The following is a 20,023-nucleotide window of genomic DNA, read 5'->3' on the forward strand; positions in this document are numbered from 1 at the left end:
CTTCAAACATCTTCAATGTTATTTATCCTCCCCAGATTCCCTCCTCTGCCCTACCTTTGAATCAAGAGAAGAAATTTTATTTATGTTTTCCAGAAGTAATCCTAACTCGAAAGTGTATTAAATAGAGAACCATATATGCTAAGACAAGTGACATCTAAGATTGGACATTGTTATAATAAAGAAAAATAATCATGTACCCTAGGGCTGTTGTCTTTGGCATTAGGAAAAAAATAGACAAAATCATAAAAGCAATAGTCAAAATGAAACGTAGTCACAATCAGACCAAATTAGAAAACAGAGTAGCTCAGGCATGACTGCACCCCTACCCCTGAATATAATTGGAAAGAGCTGCCATCATTCAAATGTTTGGATTTGCATTCTCAGTTTCCCATGATGAACACTGGGTTGAAAAGTCATCTGACTTTCTTTCTTACAGAAAAGCTTGCATAAGGCTCTACTACAATCCAAGAGTCAGCAGCCAGCCAGATTCCTTAGGACCCTATGGTTCTGTGTGGAGGACTATCAAGAGGAAGAATCTAAGATCATCCAGAAAACCACTGAGATTCATCATGACCTTCCCTTTCCCAGCTATTTATCACATGGTCATCATGACAGCAGAGTTCCTCATAGGGGCTACAGTGAATGGATTCCTTATCATTGTGAATTGCTATAACTTGTTCAAGATCCGAAGGTTCCTGATTCTGCAGACCCTCTTGATGTGCACAGGGCTGTCCAGACTCGGGCTGCAGATAATGCTGATGACACAAAGCTTCTTCTCTGTGTTCTTTCCATACTCGTATGAGGAAAATATTTATAGTTCACAGATAATGTTCATTTGGATGTTCTTCAGCTCAATTGGCCTCTGGTTTGCCACATGTCTATCTGTCTTTTACTGTCTCAAGATCTCAGGCTTCACTCAGCCCTGGTTTCTTTGGCTGAAATTCAGAATTTCAAAGCTCATATTTTGGCTGCTTCTGGGCAGTTTGCTGGCCTCTTTGAGTACTGCAACTGTGTGTATCGAGGTAGGTTTCCCTTTAATTGAGGATGGGTATGTCCCGAGAAACACAATACTAAATATAAGTAATGTCAAGATAATGAGAAAGAATGCCTTGCTCCTTGTTAACCTGACCTTATTGCTTCCCCTAACTGTGTTTGTGATGTGCACGTCTATGTTATTCATCTCTCTCTACAAGCACATGTACCGGATGCAAAGCGAATCTCACAAGCTGTCGAATGCCAGAACTGAAGCCCATATAAATGCATTAAAAACAGTGACAACATTCTTCTGTTTCTTTGTTTCTTACTTTGCTGCCTTTATGGCAAATATGACATTTAGAATTCCATACAGAAGTCATCAGTTCTTTGTGGTGAAGGAAATCATGGCTGCATATCCTGCCGGCCACTCCGTCATAATCATCATGAGTAACTCTAAGTTCAAAGACTTATTCAGGAGAATGATCTGTCTAGAGAAGGAAGAGGGAGAAGGAGACTGATTCCATGCTGTTTCTGGTCAGTTCCTCCCAGGCTGTACCCAGGACATGCAAGTCAATCACTTTACCTCGGATGGATAAAATATCAGTCTTCCATGAACTGTGTACTCAAACCCTTGTGATTTAATTAATAATATTAATTTCCCTGCAACACCAGCTTTGTTTTAGAAATTAGAACCAGGGTTAAGACTTCATTTGATAAATCAAAATGTGGATTCTGTTGTCTGTCTTTCCAGGTCATTGGGAATCTTCTGCTTGAAATAAGGGTAAACATCTGAACTGAGTCTAAGACTTAACAGAGCATATAAAAGTTGGATGTTTGGTATATTTAACTGTTTGTTGAATTGATTCAATCTATAGCAAAATGCAAATGGCATGATATTACTATATATACTGAGGGTGACAGCACAGCTCTCCTGGATACCAGGGTAAGACCTCATCCACTTTTGACCCCAAGTGGATGACAGCAAGGGAGGGTCAGGTGCCACTTGAGGCGGCCTACATAAACACACAAGAACAAATAAGGATCTCTGTTTTTGTTTTGTCTTCAGCAAAATGAAGACAAATTTTTCAACCTCCTGGAGTATCCAGTTTATTTCCAGAGAGAAAGTATAGAGGAGGATGCTGAATGAAATCTCAGGAGGAAGCACTCCCTAAGAGACCTGACCTTATCCCTCACTGGGACTCAGGTCTGGGTACAGTAGCCGGAAGTGGGTTAGGGACTTAAGTGAAAATGTTGGGATTTGATTTGAGGAGGAAAAATAATTTTTTGACGCAACTTCCATTGCCTGGGATACCAGTTCAACTCTGAAAAATCCTCTTTGACTCTTAAGCCAAAGCAATATGTCTTACTTTGATTGTAACAGATTGTAATTAAAATTGATTGAAGGCTGCAGGGTTGAATAAAAGCTTTGATAGGTATATATACACAATGGTATACTCCCAGATAAAAATTTGAAAAATTCCTAACACCGTTGTCACTGATCTCTGAAGAAACGTTTCCTTATATTTGAGCAGACACTGAACTCACCCAGGAAATTTGAGTGAAGCCACATTGTTAGTCCTGACATGAGTGCTTCTGATTCAGTGGCTGGGAAGCACCTGAGGTTAGCATTGATAACAAGTCTCCATATAATATTACTGCCTGTGACTTGGAGACACTTTGAAAACCAGTGGTTTACAATAACAGTGGTTAAGGACCTAATTTCTGAGGGCTAGTTGGAAACGTTTCCACTTTACCAGTTGCTTGATATGTTAACTTGGAAAATTACTATACTCTCTGCCTTAACTTCTTCATCTCTAAAATATGACAGTAAAAAAACATACCCTGATTCAACAGTGAGTTTTGAAGTGTCAGCCAGTATAAAAGTACTTTAAACCTCATGTAGAGCAAAGGTCAGTTAAGGCACAAATGTTATACTGTCATTCTATTCTTTATTTCTTAAACAAACGTCTGTATTTATTTGAGAATGTAATAATAAAATTGAAAAATTATTTTCATACTTTAAGAACAGAGATGGCATATGCTCCAGTTTAAAATGATATACTGGATTTTTATTTGAATGCAGCATAGAAGGATTCCAATTCAGTGCTTGGGAGCACCTGAGTCAGGCAGAGCTTACGAGTCTCCATATGATATTCCTGCTGGTGGCTTAAGGATACTTTGAGAACATTTATTTACACAGTGGTTAAGAATCTAATTTCCAAGGCCAAGTTGGTCATATATGCCCTTCATCGGTTGCTAGTTAGTTACATTAACTTGATGAGCCCCTTGGTATGTTAGGAAAGATGACAGACATGGATGAAAGGAGGGAAACACCAGAGGACACCAATAGGACAGGATGCCTATGGGGGTTGAGACAAGGCAGGTGACAAGACAATGCATGGTGACACCCATGATGCCATCGGTTATAGCACACTGTTGGACTTGTGGTTCCTTGATCTGCACCATAGCATAATACACATGGCTTGAGCATACTTAGCAGGAGGGCTATTGCACTTGAAAATTGATCACCATTTCTAAGGGTGATAAGAAGGTTCCTCTTCTTCACAGCAATCAGTGATTGTGTGTTTGAAAAAGTTTCCTTTAGTGCTGTTCTGTGTACAGCAAGCTGGACTCGCTAATATGAACTCAAAATTACCTTGCTCCATCTGGATACTGAGACAGTTAGAACTGGAGTCTCTTTTCCTGTCCATGTGATACAAATACTTCCACTCTTAGCTCCAACCAGACTCTCTGCTTTTTCCCTCAAGAAGGGAAACACAACTCTTGCCAGGTCCTCAAAGTCACTACACATTGGCCAGACAACTTTTCCAAATGACTCTCGAGGACAGATCCCACATAAAGCCAATACTCTTTTACTCAGATAGTGTCTAAGTTTGTTTTGCTCACTTGCCCTTGCTCTCAAGTGTGTAGTGTGATAAAGGCCAGAAATAAGAATCACTATTACCTGTGTGTCCAGCAGAGTAGCTCCGATGCCCGTCTGTGAGCTGTGAAAAGGAACAGAAAGCCATGGCTTCTCAGCACCCCTTCGTTGGAGTTGCCTTGTCTGCTCTGTGATGATGGTCACACAGAGACTACCTTTCACAACACTCTCAGGGACAAACTGACACAAGCATGACTTTCCATATCTAGTGCTTGCCCTTCCAACAAGTTTCTAGAAATTTCCATCTCCTTCCCCATTGTCAGTTTTCTTAATGTTCTGACAGGTGACTCATGCTGTGTTCCAGCCTGGATCTATGGGCCTAGCACTGTTCTGTCATTCGCTCTTCACCTGGCCTGAGCTCTATTTCTGTCGTGCCACATCTGATATTTCCAACATCAAAACTGTGCACTTGATAGAGAGAAAAGTTAGACCTCAACCGTCAAATATAAAAGGGCAGCAGTTATTATACCCCACAAATAAACTCATTCTTATGTGTTTCTTCTGAAAAAAAAAAAGATGTATTTTATGCCCCCTGTTAAATTATAAATGAGTTCAATAGGTTACCTGTCATCTGATACAATTATTACTACAACGAATTCTCAGTTAATGCATTGGTGTAAGTGCGTTGTTTAAGTAGCATTCATGAGGAACCATGTTGCTTTAAAGCCCAGAGGTACAAGACTCAGTGAATTAAAGTTTTCATTTACCACATTACCTTCCCAACTTGATTGGGAACTGGAAATAGCTTGTACATCCCATATATTCCATGTGGGATAAAAGTTTAGCATACATGCAAGATCATCCACCTCGAAGGAGAGAGTCTCAAATAGTTTATAACATTTCCATCTCAGAGAATGCCTTCTTAAGAGTGCTGGAAGGGATGTCAAGAAGTTGCTTCTTCTCTTTATCCATGCCAACATCAGCATCAGCGCTGCCCCTCCTTGTTCTAGGAGACCTTCAGAGAAATTGTCTAACCCTAGGTATCTTTCATTTATTCATTTCTCATACAGAACATACACTATGCATGTGACATTTTGTACACTGTCTTACATCATGTGCTTACAGTTTTATCTTTGCTAGACAAGAACTTTTAATATTGCTGAGGAATAGAGTCACAGTACAATGAAGTTTTAACTCCAAATATATGGTAACAGCCAACTAATCAAAAATAGTCACTTGAATATATGCTTTGGGTTAAGAAACTGATAGTCACTTGAATATATGCTTTGGGTTAAGAAACTGATGCCTCTCTGTAAAATAAAAACAGATGAAATCAGATAATTCTATTTTCAAAAGTTGTAATGTTTAGTTGACTCAATTTTATTGGCATTTTCTTTTTTTTTATTTATTTATTTTTATTCTTTAATCCTTTTTAACAATCCAGACTTCATCCTCCTCCCCCTGCTCCCGACTGTTCCCCATCTCATACCTTTCCCGGCCATCCTGTCTCCAAGAGGATGTACCCACCCCCTACCTCCATCCCACCAGGCCTCCCCACTCCCTGAAGCCCAAAGTCTCTCCAGGGTTAGGTACATCTTTTCAAACTGAGTCCAGACCAGGAAGTCCTCTGCTGTATATGTGTCGGGGGCCTCATATCAGCTGGTGTATGCTGCCTGGTTGGTGATTTAGTGTCTGAGAGATCTCAAGAGTCCAGGTCAGTTGAGACTGCTGGTCTTCCCATGGGGCCACCCTCCTCCTCAGCTTCTTCCAGCTTTTCCCTAATTCAACCACAGAGGTTCCTAACTTCTGTCCATTGATTGGGTGCTAGTATTTGCATCTGACTTTTCAGCTGCTTGTTGGGCCTCTCAGAGGGCAGTCAGGCTAGGCTCCTGTCTACAAGCACACCACAGCCTCAGTAACAGTGTCAGTGCCCCTGGCCTCCCCTTGTGCTGGATCCCAATTTGGGCCTGTCACTGGACCTCCTATCTCTCACGCTCTTTTCCATTTCTGTCCCTGCAGTTCCTTCAGGCAGGAACAATTCTGGGTCAGAGCTTTTGACTGTGGGATAGCAACTCCATCCCTCCACTTGATGTACTGTCCCTCCACTGGAGGTGGACTCTACAAGTTCTCCATTTCCACTGTAGAGCACTTCATCCAAGAAAAAATAAAAAGATCTCTTTACGTTGAACGTCGTGAAATGGTACAGGAAAATGTCCTTTTCTACTTCAGCTTATCAACTAAGACAAAATGGAAAGTTGTGTACTGCCACCTAGTGGTGAGCATTCACTTGCACTAAATACTCGCTGAAATGAAGGCATGAAGAGTCCCATGGCTCCAGCCGCATATGGACATCAATGGGAGGAGAGGCCTTTGGTCCTGGGAAGGCTCGATGCCCCAGTGTAGGGGAATGCCAGGGCGGAGAGGCAGAAGTGGGTGGGTAAGCACCATCATAAAAGCAGGGGGAGGGAGGATGAGATAAAGGGTTTCCGGAGGGGAAACCGGGAAAGGGGATAACATTTGAAATGTAAATAAATAAAATATCCAATAAAAAAAGAAGACTCCAATCACAAGAGAGCTTTGTCAAAATAATTTTGTATTCCACCGAAAGTATGAAAAGAGGAATAAGTGACTAAATCAAAGAAATTTTTGGAATAAATATGAGTAAATCATTTATCTCCTTCAAATACAAAAAATTTAAATATTGAAAATAAAGAAATGGCAGTTACAAAATAGGAGTATCTTCAAATATAAACTAGATCACCATATCAAATATTACTGATAGTTTATTAAAGATGTTGTATTGGATTTATGTTCTTGTTTCAAATAAAACATCTTTGAGAAATATGAAATAATTATTTATGAAAGTATACAATGCACTAAATAATAAGTGGAATGGTGAAAATGGACTAGAAGATATCAGTGAATCAACTTTGTGATACAAGGTTGATCATACATGTGTATTATTATAAGTTGTTTTATAGTTTCTTAGGGATATATATTACTTCAACTTATATACTTAGGGGTATATATTACTTCAACGTGTTTTTGAAAGTTTTCAAGCTCACCAAGTTCTCTAACTCTAAACTAATAACAGTGTCAAGTCACACCTCAGATGCCAAAAACAGGGTACTTGGAGTAGTCTCGGAGTAGCTGTCTCTCACTGTGTGGCTACCGTAGTTTATCAGCCTACTGAGCAGGGTACCTAAGTAGTCCCAGTCTGGCAGTGATGGAAGCCCAAAACGGTCTAGGAGAGTCCCTGGGGCGGGCCCCCTAATTCCTGGAGGATGCATAGCAACACTGGATCTACTATCAGGGAAGGAATCACAGCTGCAGCAACAATGGAGAAAAAAAAAAAACTGGGTGGCTTTTCATTCCTTTCATTTTGTCCTTTGCCAGGATTTGTTTGTTTGTTATTCGTTTTCATTTTGTTTTGTGTCTTAGACTTGATATCCTGTTTGTCACGGAAGCCAGTTTTGGCTGGGTTTTGGCAGGGCAATAGACAGGGGTCTTATTCTGCTCTTCTCTGTGTGGCTGCTCACCCCCCCTTGCACCATTGTAAAGGAAGCCGCCCTGGCTCTTGTGGTATACTTTGGCATCTTTGTCAAGAATTTAGCTGCTTGCAGATGCCAGGACGTTTTTCTTTTCTTTGCGCTGTTCCAGCCATTGATGTGCCTATTTATCTTACCGTGTCTGGAAATTAGATGTTGAGTTGTTCCCACCCCCTCTCAAGTTTGCATTAGATGTTTGGAATTTATCATTGCTTATAAATTTTAGGATTCCAATTCTGGGAAGAATGTCCTTATTGTTTTAAGATTCTTTTGCGTAGTAATAAGAATTTAACAACTTTAGTCTTCTAATCCATTTTTAGTCTCCTTTACTTTCTTCCACCAGAGTTTGTAATGTTAATTTTTTATCAGTTTTTCACTTCCTTAGTTAAGCATGTACCTAGATATTTTATTTTTGCAGCTATTTTCAATGACAATAAGGCTCTTGACCCAATGATAGTGAGATTCATTCCCGGAGTCAGGCAGATTTCACATTCCTTATCTAATTAGGATATGAGATTACATGAGCTGTGAATCGTTCCCACAGGTGGGCTTGGCAGTGTCTACATTGACAATGCACTGGGTGCATTCTGTTTCATCTTTTTTCAGAGACAGTGAGGACTCTTCCCCTAGTTGTAGAGCCAGGATAATTAATGGGGTGGTTTAATGGGATACTTGGGTAGGCTTTCTTTGCTTTTAGGCCAGTGCCTTATAGAATTGCTATTTTTGATCTCTTTATTTCCATTATTTTACAAATCATGTGTCTTATTAACTTTCTAATGCTGTGACAAATCACTGTTACATAAGATAGTGTATAAAGAAAAGCATTTAATTAGGCTCATGGCTTCATAGACTTGGGGTCCATAGTGGTAAAGCAAAGGCATAGTGGCAGGAACAACTGAGAGCTTACATCATGACACAGGATGGAGAGGATACACTGAGGATGATTGAAGGCTTTTGAAATTCAAAGCCTGACTCAGGACACAGCTCCTCCAATAAGGCCACACCTCCTAATCCTTCCCAAATAGATTCACTAAAATGAGGATCAAGTATTCAAACAGGAACCTATACAGACCATTCTCACTCAAACTACCTGGAAGTAATCACTTAGCTTCTTGAGTCATTTAGCATGTCTAGTGTGGCAGCAGCGGCAGCAGCAGCAGGAGCAGAAGCCTTGAGCTCAGCTGACATCATCATGAAAACAGAGGTCATGCCATTTCTATCTGTCCTAGAATCCTCAGTGTCCAGTAGTGACTGGCTTAGGAGGCTTTTTGAACACGTGAGTGAAGAAGTATTACTAATTTAATGATGTGGTTGTATACATATGTATACATATTCTCTGAAATATGTTGTTTCTTAACATTACTTGGTAAAAAAAAAAATAGACAATTCCCACAGGCTTTGATGATACAATTCATCCTGCACTAAATTCACATTGTAAAAAACTTCTCACCATTCATATTCATAAAAAAGTCTCTTTTTTTAATCTGAGAAATGAGAGAGGGAGAGAGAGAGAGAGAGAGAGAGAGAGAGAGAGAGAGAGAGAGAGAGAGAGAGAAACAGTACAATCTATTTACTCCTTTCTTTCTCTCTATTACCCTTTCCATGTCTGCCTGCTGACTAAGTTTCTCCTAGTCAACCTGTCCCTGGAGAGCAAGTACAAGGATGTCTAAAATATTCATGATAGCACAAACTGCACTGAGTTTATAAGCAATGCTTGTTGATTCCAGAGAGGTCACTGCACGCTAGTGATACCTACCTTTGCTCATCTCTGATTTCTCTAGTATCAGCTTACTACATTATCCATGGAGCCCAGTCATTTCTTTTCTTTATAAATTATAGAGAACTTCATATGGTAAGAGAAGATCATCTAAACACAATGTCTGCTGTAAAACCTCCTGCTTTAGAGACTAACAAAATTTTACAGTAGAAAGTTTGCAGGCTTCTGGTGTATTGTGCAGTGATCAACTCTGTCCCTGAGTTGGGAGGCTTAGAGGATAAGAACTTCCCAGCTGGCAAGTTTTCTGTCCTTAATAAACCAGATGTGTTCTCTAAAAATCATGCCTCTGTGGGTCTTTTTATCTTGCTTTGTTTTACTTTTTGCCTAGGAAAGTCCCTGCATTAGAATTCACCATGATTTAAATCATTTTGCCTTTCAGTTTTCATCTTTAATGTCTGAAAGTTGAATGCACCCAATAGTGATGGCTAAATTCTATCCATACATTCTTCTGTCTTCGTCGTGTCTCCACTACACATAGTCTCTTAACTACGCTTTCCATTTTTAGCTTACTGACTTAATCCTTTAAAAACTCTGTCCTCTCATGTAACTTTTAATTGTTTTTGGATTACTTCCAACTTGTGTTTGTTCCTCAGCAAATAAAGTGCTTAAAACAAAGAGAGGTATTCTAGAAGGCTAGAAAACGTAGTTGTGTGGGCAGCAGGCTTGCTTGGTAGAATGCGTAGGCATGGCTGCCTTGATCTCTGGATACTCGGATGAAGAATGTGTGGATCAGCAGACTCAGTTGCCACTCTCCAGATGAACTCCCTGTTGCTCTTCTCATACAGTACCCTTGCTTTCCTCCTTTCAAACCCTTTTCTCTGTTGTTATTTTTAATATTTGGTCTCCACCTCCCGCCCCATGTGTATGTGAAGCACATGAACTACACATAAAGCTGAAAAAAGCAATTTGCAGGAAGCAGTTGCATCCTTACACCGTACAGGTGGGTTCCAGGAATTTACCTCAGATCTTCAGGTTTGGTGACAAGCACCCTCACTTGTTGAGCCATCTTGCCAGGCTATCAGTGATCTAAGAGGTAACAGCTAAATGTACATTCAGATATGGATGCAGAATAAACAGTGCAGACAGTTTTTAGTTGACTCTGTTTGTCTTCTCTTGGAATCCCTATCCCCTCTGAGTTCCCCAATCCTTTTTCCAACTCTTCCCCAAGACTTCCCCAGCTCCATCTAATATCTGGCTGTGAGTCTCTGCATTTGTTTTGGTCAGATGCTATGTGGAGCCTCTGAGAAGACAGTTATGCAAGGCTCCTGTCTACAAGCATAACAGAGTATCATTAATAGTGTCAATGATTGGTTCTTGCCCACAGGATGAGTCTCAAGTTGGACCAGTCATTGGTTGGCCAATCCCTCAGTCTCTGCTTCATCTTTGCCCCTGCATTTCTTGTAGGCAGGGCAAATTTTGGGTGGAAGGTTTTGTGGGTGGGTTCATGTCTTTATCCCTCCACTTGGAGTCCTACCTGGCTACAGGAGGTGGCCACTTCAAGCTCAATATCCCCTACTCCTTGGAGTTTCAGCTTGAGTTATCCTCATAAACACCCTGGAGCCTCCCCCATTCCACCATCCAAACAGCATCCATGTGCTGGACCTATGCCCCCTGCCCCACACATATGTAGCAGCTGTGCAACTTGGCTTTCATGTGAGTCCCTCAACAACTGGAGCAGGGGCTCAGCCTGACTCTGTTGCCTGCATGTAGATCTTGTACCAGTAACTGGGCTGCCTTGTCTGGCCTCAGTGGGAAAGGATGGGCCAAGTCCTGCCTGACAACAGATGATAGGGTGGGTTGGTACCCTGGGAGGATCCTTCCTCTTCTCAGAGAAGAAAGGGAGGGGAATGGAGGAGGGTCTCTGTGAGGGAGAACAGGGAGGACAGGGAACACCAATTAGGATGTACAGTGAAGAATTTAAGTAATAGAAGAAAAGCAAAAACAAGTTTTAAAAAATGACAATTTTTGACACTAGGTGGCAGGATTTTACTATCGTCTTGGTTCTCAGCCATGTTAGGAAGGAGAGAAAGAAATTTAATTAAAAAGAATTGAATTTGCTATGAAAAAAAATGACTATATACCACACCGCTTATCAGTTCAATAGAATTTGGGGTTTGCTGCAAAAATATGAGATTGCATTTGATGGAATACTTAACTTTGGTTCCAAACAAAACAGTTCAAAGACTTTCAAATTTCAGAAAAATCATTTCCAGACATTGAAAAATACTGCTAAAATGAGTGTATTTTATATCATGAATATGTTTACTTTCTGTATATTTCATTCTTTTTGTACATCTCCCCTTTATTTAATTTTACATTATTAAAGCGTTTAGCATGGCACAGCAAAATTCATTAAAATTTGGCATTTTCCTCTTTAAAGACTCATTGTGAACTTTTGTAAGGGCCCTGTGCTCTGACCACAAAATGGCTTTCTATGATGACACTCCTTCACTTGTCAGAGTTTTTGTTATCTTTTTTAACAATTGCCTTTACATATTAATACTTCAAGAAAGAAAACTCAGTGCAGGACAAAGGAAGATCTCAAAAGCATTCTTTTCTGACAATCTATCAAATAGTTGTTATTGAATCTCTACTTTCTGCTTGAGGAAATCTTAATTTGAATCTCAGTATCCTTTATCTGCTTTATTTAAATGTTGTTGTGTTGAGAGAAATCCTTGTTTTTCATCTAGCAAAATCCAATTCCAAGCCATTATCTATAGTTCTAATCAGGATATAAAGTTAAATAATATTGTTAGGCCTCCTTTGACTAACGCATTATAGTGCTTCCACTTCTCTCTAGTTTCTCTGAAGAAAGTGTTGATTTTTCCATAAACACCCTCCATTTTTTTCCTTATTCATTGATCTTGTCATCATCCCTCTGGATGATACCCTTGCCCTTTTCCCTGGATCTTTTGAGTGTCATGAAGGCCTCTGTTGAAATCAGAATTCAACTCTAGCCTCAGCAGGTTTGGGTCAGGCTGTATGATTAATAATTAATTCCATGCCTTAGATAAAGGTCAGTCAGATATTGTTTCGCTTCGTGAGTCCCTCTGTAGTCTAAATTCCACAGTATCATTGCTACCTAGAGTATATCGTAAGCCTCTTAACCTCCCTGTTGTCTGGGTAGTTCTTCCAGTGCAGACATTGTCTTGCTTTCATAAAAAATTCACAGATTGAAAATATATTTTGTAATAGAACAAAGCTTAGGTACATGTTAACCCTTTGCATAACTCAGCAGTGCTTTCCTATGTGAAGAGCAAATTGGATGAGAATATGCCTGCCATGCTGACGCTTTTAGCAAGTCTTTGTTGGACAGTTATTTTTATGCCTGGCATTCTGTGAAGAACTGAGAACATGCAGGTACACAAGATGAGTATGATCTGTGCCTTCTCAGAGTCAACAGCTAGTGTGAGGGAGAGTTGAGTATGCTGTGAAGATGGTTCAGAATGCAGAGTTCAGATGGGAGATGCTCAAGATACCTTGGGAATGCAGAGAACGGGAGGCTACTCAACACCTCACTAATCAAGGAAAGTATATAAATTACTGGTGCTGTGTAAGAGTATGCTTTGGGAGTGATTTCACCACCTAGTTATGCTCAAATACCTTGTGGATCAGGGATTTGTGAAGAGCACATTGAGGTCAGTTCTCTGATGCAGTGTCTGGGATCTCTGCCAGAAACACTCAAATGGCTGAGAAGTGGAATTGTGGGAGCTGTCCCAACTCACTAGTCTGGCACCTGGGCAGAGGCTATTAGCTGCAGCACCTACACATGGCCTCTCCATGAGAACTGAGCTGCTTTACAACATGAAAACCCAATCCACTGGCAGCTGAGGTCCCCAAAGAATATGTTTAACGAGAGCGATTGCAGCCATCTTTGGAAAACTCAATATGTTGTCGAATATTTTCTGAATTATTTGGACTTAAAGGCTGTGTGAAAGTTAGCTGTGCAAAATGTTAACGTGTTGTGGAGTATGTGGAGTTAAAGGATGTATAGAATCTACCTACACGAAATAGAAGTGTTCAGGGAAGAATTGCAGGGAGCAGCTAGAAGGAGCTCAGAATAGCTGATGCTTCAAGTATGAGGAGGAGTTAGTAAGGGATGAGTCTAGACAGGAAGGTGGTAATGGTGCCTAGGAAACAGATCCTTTAGGGCAGGAGGAATCATCACAAGTCTTTACAGAAGACATTTAAGCTAAGACCTGTGCTACCATAAAAATAATTGTTTTGGATGGACAGTAGAGCTGCCACGATTAAACAGAAAATCAGTAAGAAGAAGACTAAAAAAGCATGTTGAGAGGCTTATGAGTAATTTCAAGTTGGAAGGGTGGGGAAAGGTCACCCTGAGGTTTGACAATTAGTAAGAAGGATGCATGATATTCATCTGTTATATTCAATTAATTCTTAAGGTTTGTGGAAATGCAAAGATATGCATCAGTAGTCCTCAACCTGTGGGTTATAACATCCCCCACTTACATAGCAGTTGCATATCAGGTAGCCTGCATATCAGGTATTTATGTTATGACTCATAATAGTACCAAAATTATGGTTGTGAAACAGCAACAAAATAATTTTATAGCTGAGAGCCACCACAACATGAGGAACTGTATTAAAGGGTCATACAGCATTAGAAATGGTGAGAATCACTGCTATAGATGAAACGAGCCAGTAGAACAAAGTTGGGAATCAGAGTCCAAATGAGCTCCAAGCAGCACCTTCCAGTTATCCTTTTACAAAGTGGTCTTGGATAGTGCTAAGTGGCGATGGCATATGATAATCCCTATAGATGCTGTCAACCAGGAAGCTCACAGAACCCTTGGTGTCTGGGGTTTTCAATGAGGCCTGATATTGTAGGTGCTGTTGATTATCTTCACAGCAGCCTCTCTGGAGACTCAGCTGACAACATGACCTGTAGCTCTGCCAACCATCACACTTACAGATTATCATCTGTGACCCAGGTCCCCAGGGTACAGACACTTATCAGGAGGGACAGCCTTTAGGGACAAGGAAATAGAGATTGGCTCTCATAAACACAAAGCAAAGTTTCCATCTCTCTGGATCGAGGGCAATTCTCCACTGTGTAATAAGGAGAGAGTTACTGGATAAAGAGTCAAAATCAATTTGGTGGTGATTGAGAGCAGAGGTGTTGTTGGAAAGATAGGCACCTGGATTGCAAGATGATGGATGTGGGGAAGAAATGGAGTTGTTATCTCGGGATTAGGACTTCAGATGAGAAGTCTACATCCTACAATGTTAACTGACCTCAAAAATGGTAGTGGTGGCCAAAGAAACCCACCTGCATCAGTGGGAGGAAGGAAACCAGTAGCAGAGGTAGGAAAGGTGACTGATGTGTAGACCCTGGAGGTGGGGTGGAGTGTCTAGGAACAGCTTCCTTTCCTGCCTGCCCTACTCTGAGATGAGGAAATGACCTTGGAAAGGCCTCCTTGCACTACCAGACATTTTTGAGGAACTATTCTATATAGTATTTCTAATAAAATTTCACCTTATTGGAGGCACTCTATCACCCTGCAAGATAGGTTTTATTTACCATATAAGTGTGAATTATTTTCTAGTCGATGAAACCAATTAACATGGCTGCAATCTATTTCACATAGAATGGTATTTTGCTCAATTTTAGTTCATAATCTCTCCCATCTCAATAGCATCTGCCACACAATTCAGTCTTTATCTGTATCTCTGGTACACAGATCTCAGGTCAGTTTCTTGCTGCAACTTGCTAATGTTCAGTTCCTTAGCAGACCCAAGAAACTTTGCTTAGTAATATCCACTACTTAACCTTAGCCTCAACCTGCCTTTCACCTTCCCCTTGTAAAGGTGCTTTGGGGAATTAACAGAGCTAAGTTGCCTCCCCTAGGTGTGGTTCCACAGTATATGTTTCTCTCATTAGGTGGAATTTCCCAAGACCCTGGCTCTGCCTCTAGAGAGTGATTGAGTTGCCACTATTAGGCTTGTCTCCTGATGATGGTAACTGTAAGGTAAGCAAAAGCCACTAAAGCCAGGGATTGAAAGGAGGTGTCACAGAGCTGAAGGCAGATATTGCTAGAGTTATGAAAATGAGCGCAGCAAGCTTTCAGGGTGATAACATAATGGTACCCCCATAATGATGGCCCCAAACTTGGTGCATCCTTTCCCCAAAATGCATCCTTTTCCCAAAACTGGAGGTCACCCTGTTACACTAGTCTGTTTCTCACATCTATAGGCAGACAGGCACTTTTAACATCATACTATGCTCTGTAAGGAGTAGATACTTCTTTTCTACCCTTTCCCAGCTATCGAAATGGAAATTGTCTAACTGGGCCTTAGTAATTCCTGTTACTAACTGTGGAAATGTGCACAGACCTTGATTAGACAAGTGTTATTTTGCCTGAAGCTTGTGGTGAAACTTCTTCTGATGTATTCTATTTGTACCTATTTGTAACTTATTTGTCAAGGTCCCTGGCAGTACTCCTTGAGACCACTTTTGGTGTTTTTCTTGTTTTGAGAACCTAATGGCCATTAGGTTTTTATGTTGAGAACATAATAGCAACTTAGTGAGTAGAGCCATAAAGGACCAGATCTATAATTTGAGGTAGTGGCAGACCTCCTTGTAGCCCATACCATGTAACTCAAACTGCCTTCACTTTGCCCAAAAGAGTAGGTGAACTAATTGTCTAACTTGGAAGAACCAACCTTCCTCTTGTGGTGTAAAATCTTTGGGAAGGGAGAATGCTGACTGAAATAGGGAACCATAGTGTGACACTCTCCTCTTCTAAAGTCTGGAAGGTTTTTGTTTGTAAGGCTCATTTAAAAGACTGACTTTTTCTAAGTGGTCATCACTGGCTCAAAGCTTGGGACACTCTGGGGCTCATGAGGTTCAGTAACTGAGTATAAACCAGAGAGTGGTTACTTTTTGTCTCTATCTTTCCCTTTCAACATTTTTATTTATGTTTTCACACAATATATTTTGACTGTATTATTTATCTTCCCCTAGCTCCTCCCAGATCCTCCCCACTTAACTTCATGTTCTTTGTACTTCACTTCTCTTAAAAGCTCCACAAAATTCAAACAAAGAAACAAAGAGACAAAACAAAATATGGAGTCTATTTTGTGTTGGGCAACTGCTCCTGGATATAGGACTTGCACTGGAGTGTGGTTGATATACCCAGTGAAAACACGCCATTGGACAAAACTGGTTTTCTGTTTCCTATGTATATTCATGCATTTAAATGTTTTGCCATAAGGAGGTGCACTATGAGGAGGTGCAGCCTTGTTGGAGGAAGTATTTCACTGTGGAGGTGGGCTTTGAGGGTAATATGAGGTCATAGGTTAAGCTATGCCCAGTTCGGTATACAGTCTCTCCTTGCTATCTATAGATCGGAATGTAGAACTCTTGGCACCATTCCCAGCACCATCTCAGCCTGTATGCTGCCATACTTCCCACCATGATGACAATGGACTAAACCTCTGAAACTGTAAGCCAGCCCCAATTAAATGTTTTCCTTTGTAAGAGTTGCCTTGGTCATGGTGTCTCCTCATAGCAATGGAAACCTTAATTAGGAATGGGACTTTGTGTCCACTATTCCTTCTTAGTGTTTGAACTTTTTTTCCTGTACGGGTCTTGTGAATGCTTTCCCAGTCTCTTTAGGTTCGTGTGTTTAACTATCCTGTTGTATCTAGAAGAGATAGTTTCCGTGAAATCCTTCATCACATCTGGTTTTTATAATCTTTCCATCTCCTCTTCTAAGATAGATCCTTGAGCCTTAAGAGTTAGAGGGAGTGAACTGATAAAGACATTCCATTTTTACTTGAGTGCTCCAGAGTCTTTCAGTCTCTGTACATTGTCCAGTTATGGATCTCTTAGCTAATTCTCATCTACTGTATGAAGAAGATGCTCTGATGGGTGTTGAGTGGTGATCTGCTGTGGGATCATGAAATGTATCTTGGTTCCTGGTTGAACTAAGGCTCGAAACCCTAGAAATTCTGAAGGGACAGTAAGCACTTTGCCTGTTCTAGGGTACCAGGCCCCTATCACTAGCCACAGCTCCCCATAGATTTGTGACTCTCAGTCATGTAAGGGCAACACCCCAAGCCTCTGAACAGGTAGAGAACGTGACCTGTGGTCACATAGGCTCAAGACAGATATCCATACTAATGAGGTAACTAAAGGGCTTAGCCAATAAGCTTTGCTTCTCAGACATTCCTCCCTACAAAAGGTATTTAACCTCAGACATATCCTGAGAAGTGGGTATGGTTTTACTCATCCACTTTCTGTCATGATAATAAGTGTCTTAAAACCATGGACTGCCTCTTTTCATCGGGATCCACTGTAGGGAGCCATGAAGAATGCCTTGGACTATAGAGGTGAGTCTAATCTCCTGTAGAAGCCTCTCTGTGCTCCCAGCCACAGCAGCCACAAGCCCAAATCCAAGACTGCCACCACTGTTAAGCCAAGGACTCCCCTGGTGGGACCAGCTAAAGCTCCCCACTCTTTTCCCCCTGTTGGCAGTGCCAGCTTCCAGGAGATTGATCAGTCCTACTCAGGGTCTTTTTCTTTTTCAAAATAATTAATAATATAATATAATATAATATAATATAATATAATATAATATAATATAATATAATATAATATAATATAATTAATATAATATATGTGTAAATATCAACTTGGCATTTTTGAGTTGTCTATACTTTTTTTTGTGGTATATGTCTCTGAGCTCTTACTACTTTAAGAACCTCTATCTGGAAACTGAGAAGATAATAAGTAAAAAGCTTCATCCCCTGCAGTTCTCTTTCCCATTTCAGAGGAAGGAATGAGTTTTCAAGCCACTCTAATGTCTCTGCTGAAGTGGAAGTTAGAGAGGCAGCAATACTGAAGAGGCCACCAGAGTACACAGAGAACTGAGGCTGCCACTCACAGCCTGTTCGGTACTGCCAGCCACCCACTCTGATGGGTCAGGACTTCTCTGTTGAGCAGTGGTGCTGAACAAAATATTAAACAAGCCAGTAACACAGAACAGATGTGGACCATTAACCGTCAATACATCCACACATGTGCAAATGAGCTTGCGGATGCAAGGGCCAGAGCTCCTACTTACATTTTAAACCAGAAGTTTCCTGAAACACGGAAGCTGGGAGTGTGCAGAGATATGGTAGATATGGTCTGAAGTCTGGCTTAAGTGGTGTAGCCATCATGGCTTTGCCTGTCTCTGTCTGGTTCCTTCCTTCTCTTGTTCCCCATTTCCAGCACTGAGATCTCGCAATGTGGTAAGGAACATAGTTAATGAAACAACCTTCTAGTTTAGCTATCCCGAGGAGAAAATATCTGTCTCCGAACTTGTGTCTAAATGTCAAGAAGGTTAGGGTTAGGGTTAACGTTGGTTAGGGTTAGGGTTAGGGTTAAGATTAGGGATTGTTCCACCTTAGGTTATGTTCCTATTCCTAGGCCATTCAGGTGTAAAGGGGATGGGGATAATGTGGTGCAATATTAGTGACGTGTGTGTGTCTGTGTGTGTGTGTGTGTGTGTGTGTGTGTGAACAAATAGATCAACTGTCTACATGTTGACAAATACTGAGAACTTTTCTCGGCACAGACTTATGTAATACTGTTTATTCAACTCTGTCCTAAAATCTACTTCTGAATCAAGTTCCGGAAATTCCTCGAGGTTTACTCATGGTGGTTCCAACGGTGGAAGGAAGAAGGGGTTGCTGCTCACTGTGACTTTCCTTCTGTATGTGTGCAGGTGAATGATTCTGGTCCTCTACTTCTGTACATGCAGCATGCAATAGATACTTCTGCTGAGCCATGAAGATGCTTCAGCATCTCTCTGTCCTGATTTGCACATGCAGATTGAAGCAAAGGTGGGAATGGAATTCCTCACATTGCCTTGAGGTGTGGTTGGCTTAATAGGCCTTATTCTCTATTTGAAAGACTTATTTTCATCAGCTGTGGGCAGGTTAAGCTTAGAAGGTAATTGATGATATTTAGGTATGAGTGGGAAAACCTGCCTCCAGGTTTCATTCATCGTCTTTAGATGTGGATAGCTGTTTTGTGAAGGTAGATGAGAAGGAGATTTTAAAAAGGAAGGGAGGCTGCAGTGGGAGGTTTCTCCAGGTAGAACAGCCAGGGTGGAAGAATGTGTATAGCTGGAGGTGGACCAAGGCATTGGGAAAGGACAGGAGAAAAAGACATTTTTGGGGGAGTGAGGAGGTGGGTGCAGATGGATAAAGATTCAGGGCACGCAAGGTACAGAGAGAAAAGTGGCTGGGATTTGAAAGCCAGAGAAGCAATAATAGGAAGAGGAGGACTTGAGGGAAGATATAATGTTGGTGACTCAGCCATGCAAATGAATAACTTGAGCCACCAGGATGAAAACTTCTATTGAAATTCATCTAGTTTGGGAAGGAGGTAAACACATATAAGCAAGAGGATGGATGGATAGCCAGAGTTTTCCTTCCTCTGCTAACTTTACCCAGCGTCCTCTTAGTAGATAATTTATTTACTCTGAATGCTTACCATTTGCCAGGCATGAGGCTAACCACATCCTTAGCATAATCTCATTGCCTCAGGGTAAACCTGCTTAGCAAAAGGTGCTATGCGAATGTTCTAATAAGTATATGGATGGATAAATAGGTCTGAAGAGTTGGCAGATGGACTAAGGCCTGACAGCTGGGCTTTGAACCATTGCAGTTGTATTCTAGTGCCTGGAGTCAAGCCTTGGCCACCTACTCAAGCTTCTTTGGCCCTGTGCACAAGTTTGCTAGATACCAGGGCAAAACACAAGAAACTAGGTGCTTAGAACAACCTATATTTGTTGTCTCATGGTTCAAGGGGCTAGAGTCTGAAAT

The 20,023-nt window shown here is 41.0% G+C and overlaps 1 protein-coding gene across 1 annotated transcript; it reads left to right on the plus strand.

Annotated features, from left to right (window-relative positions):
* The first annotated feature begins 569 nt into the window (after positions 1-569).
* LOC114611289 (taste receptor type 2 member 3-like) lies at positions 570-1,493 on the plus strand. Its single transcript, XM_028755926.1, has one exon. It carries the CDS (start codon positions 570-572, stop codon positions 1,491-1,493), a length of 924 nt encoding a protein of 307 aa, XP_028611759.1.
* The last annotated feature ends 18,530 nt before the right edge of the window (positions 1,494-20,023 follow it).

The sequence above is a fragment of the Grammomys surdaster genome, unplaced genomic scaffold (genome assembly GCF_004785775.1).
Source record: "Grammomys surdaster isolate TR1022 unplaced genomic scaffold, NIH_TR_1.0 126091, whole genome shotgun sequence".
Lineage (NCBI taxonomy): Eukaryota > Metazoa > Chordata > Mammalia > Rodentia > Muridae > Grammomys > Grammomys surdaster.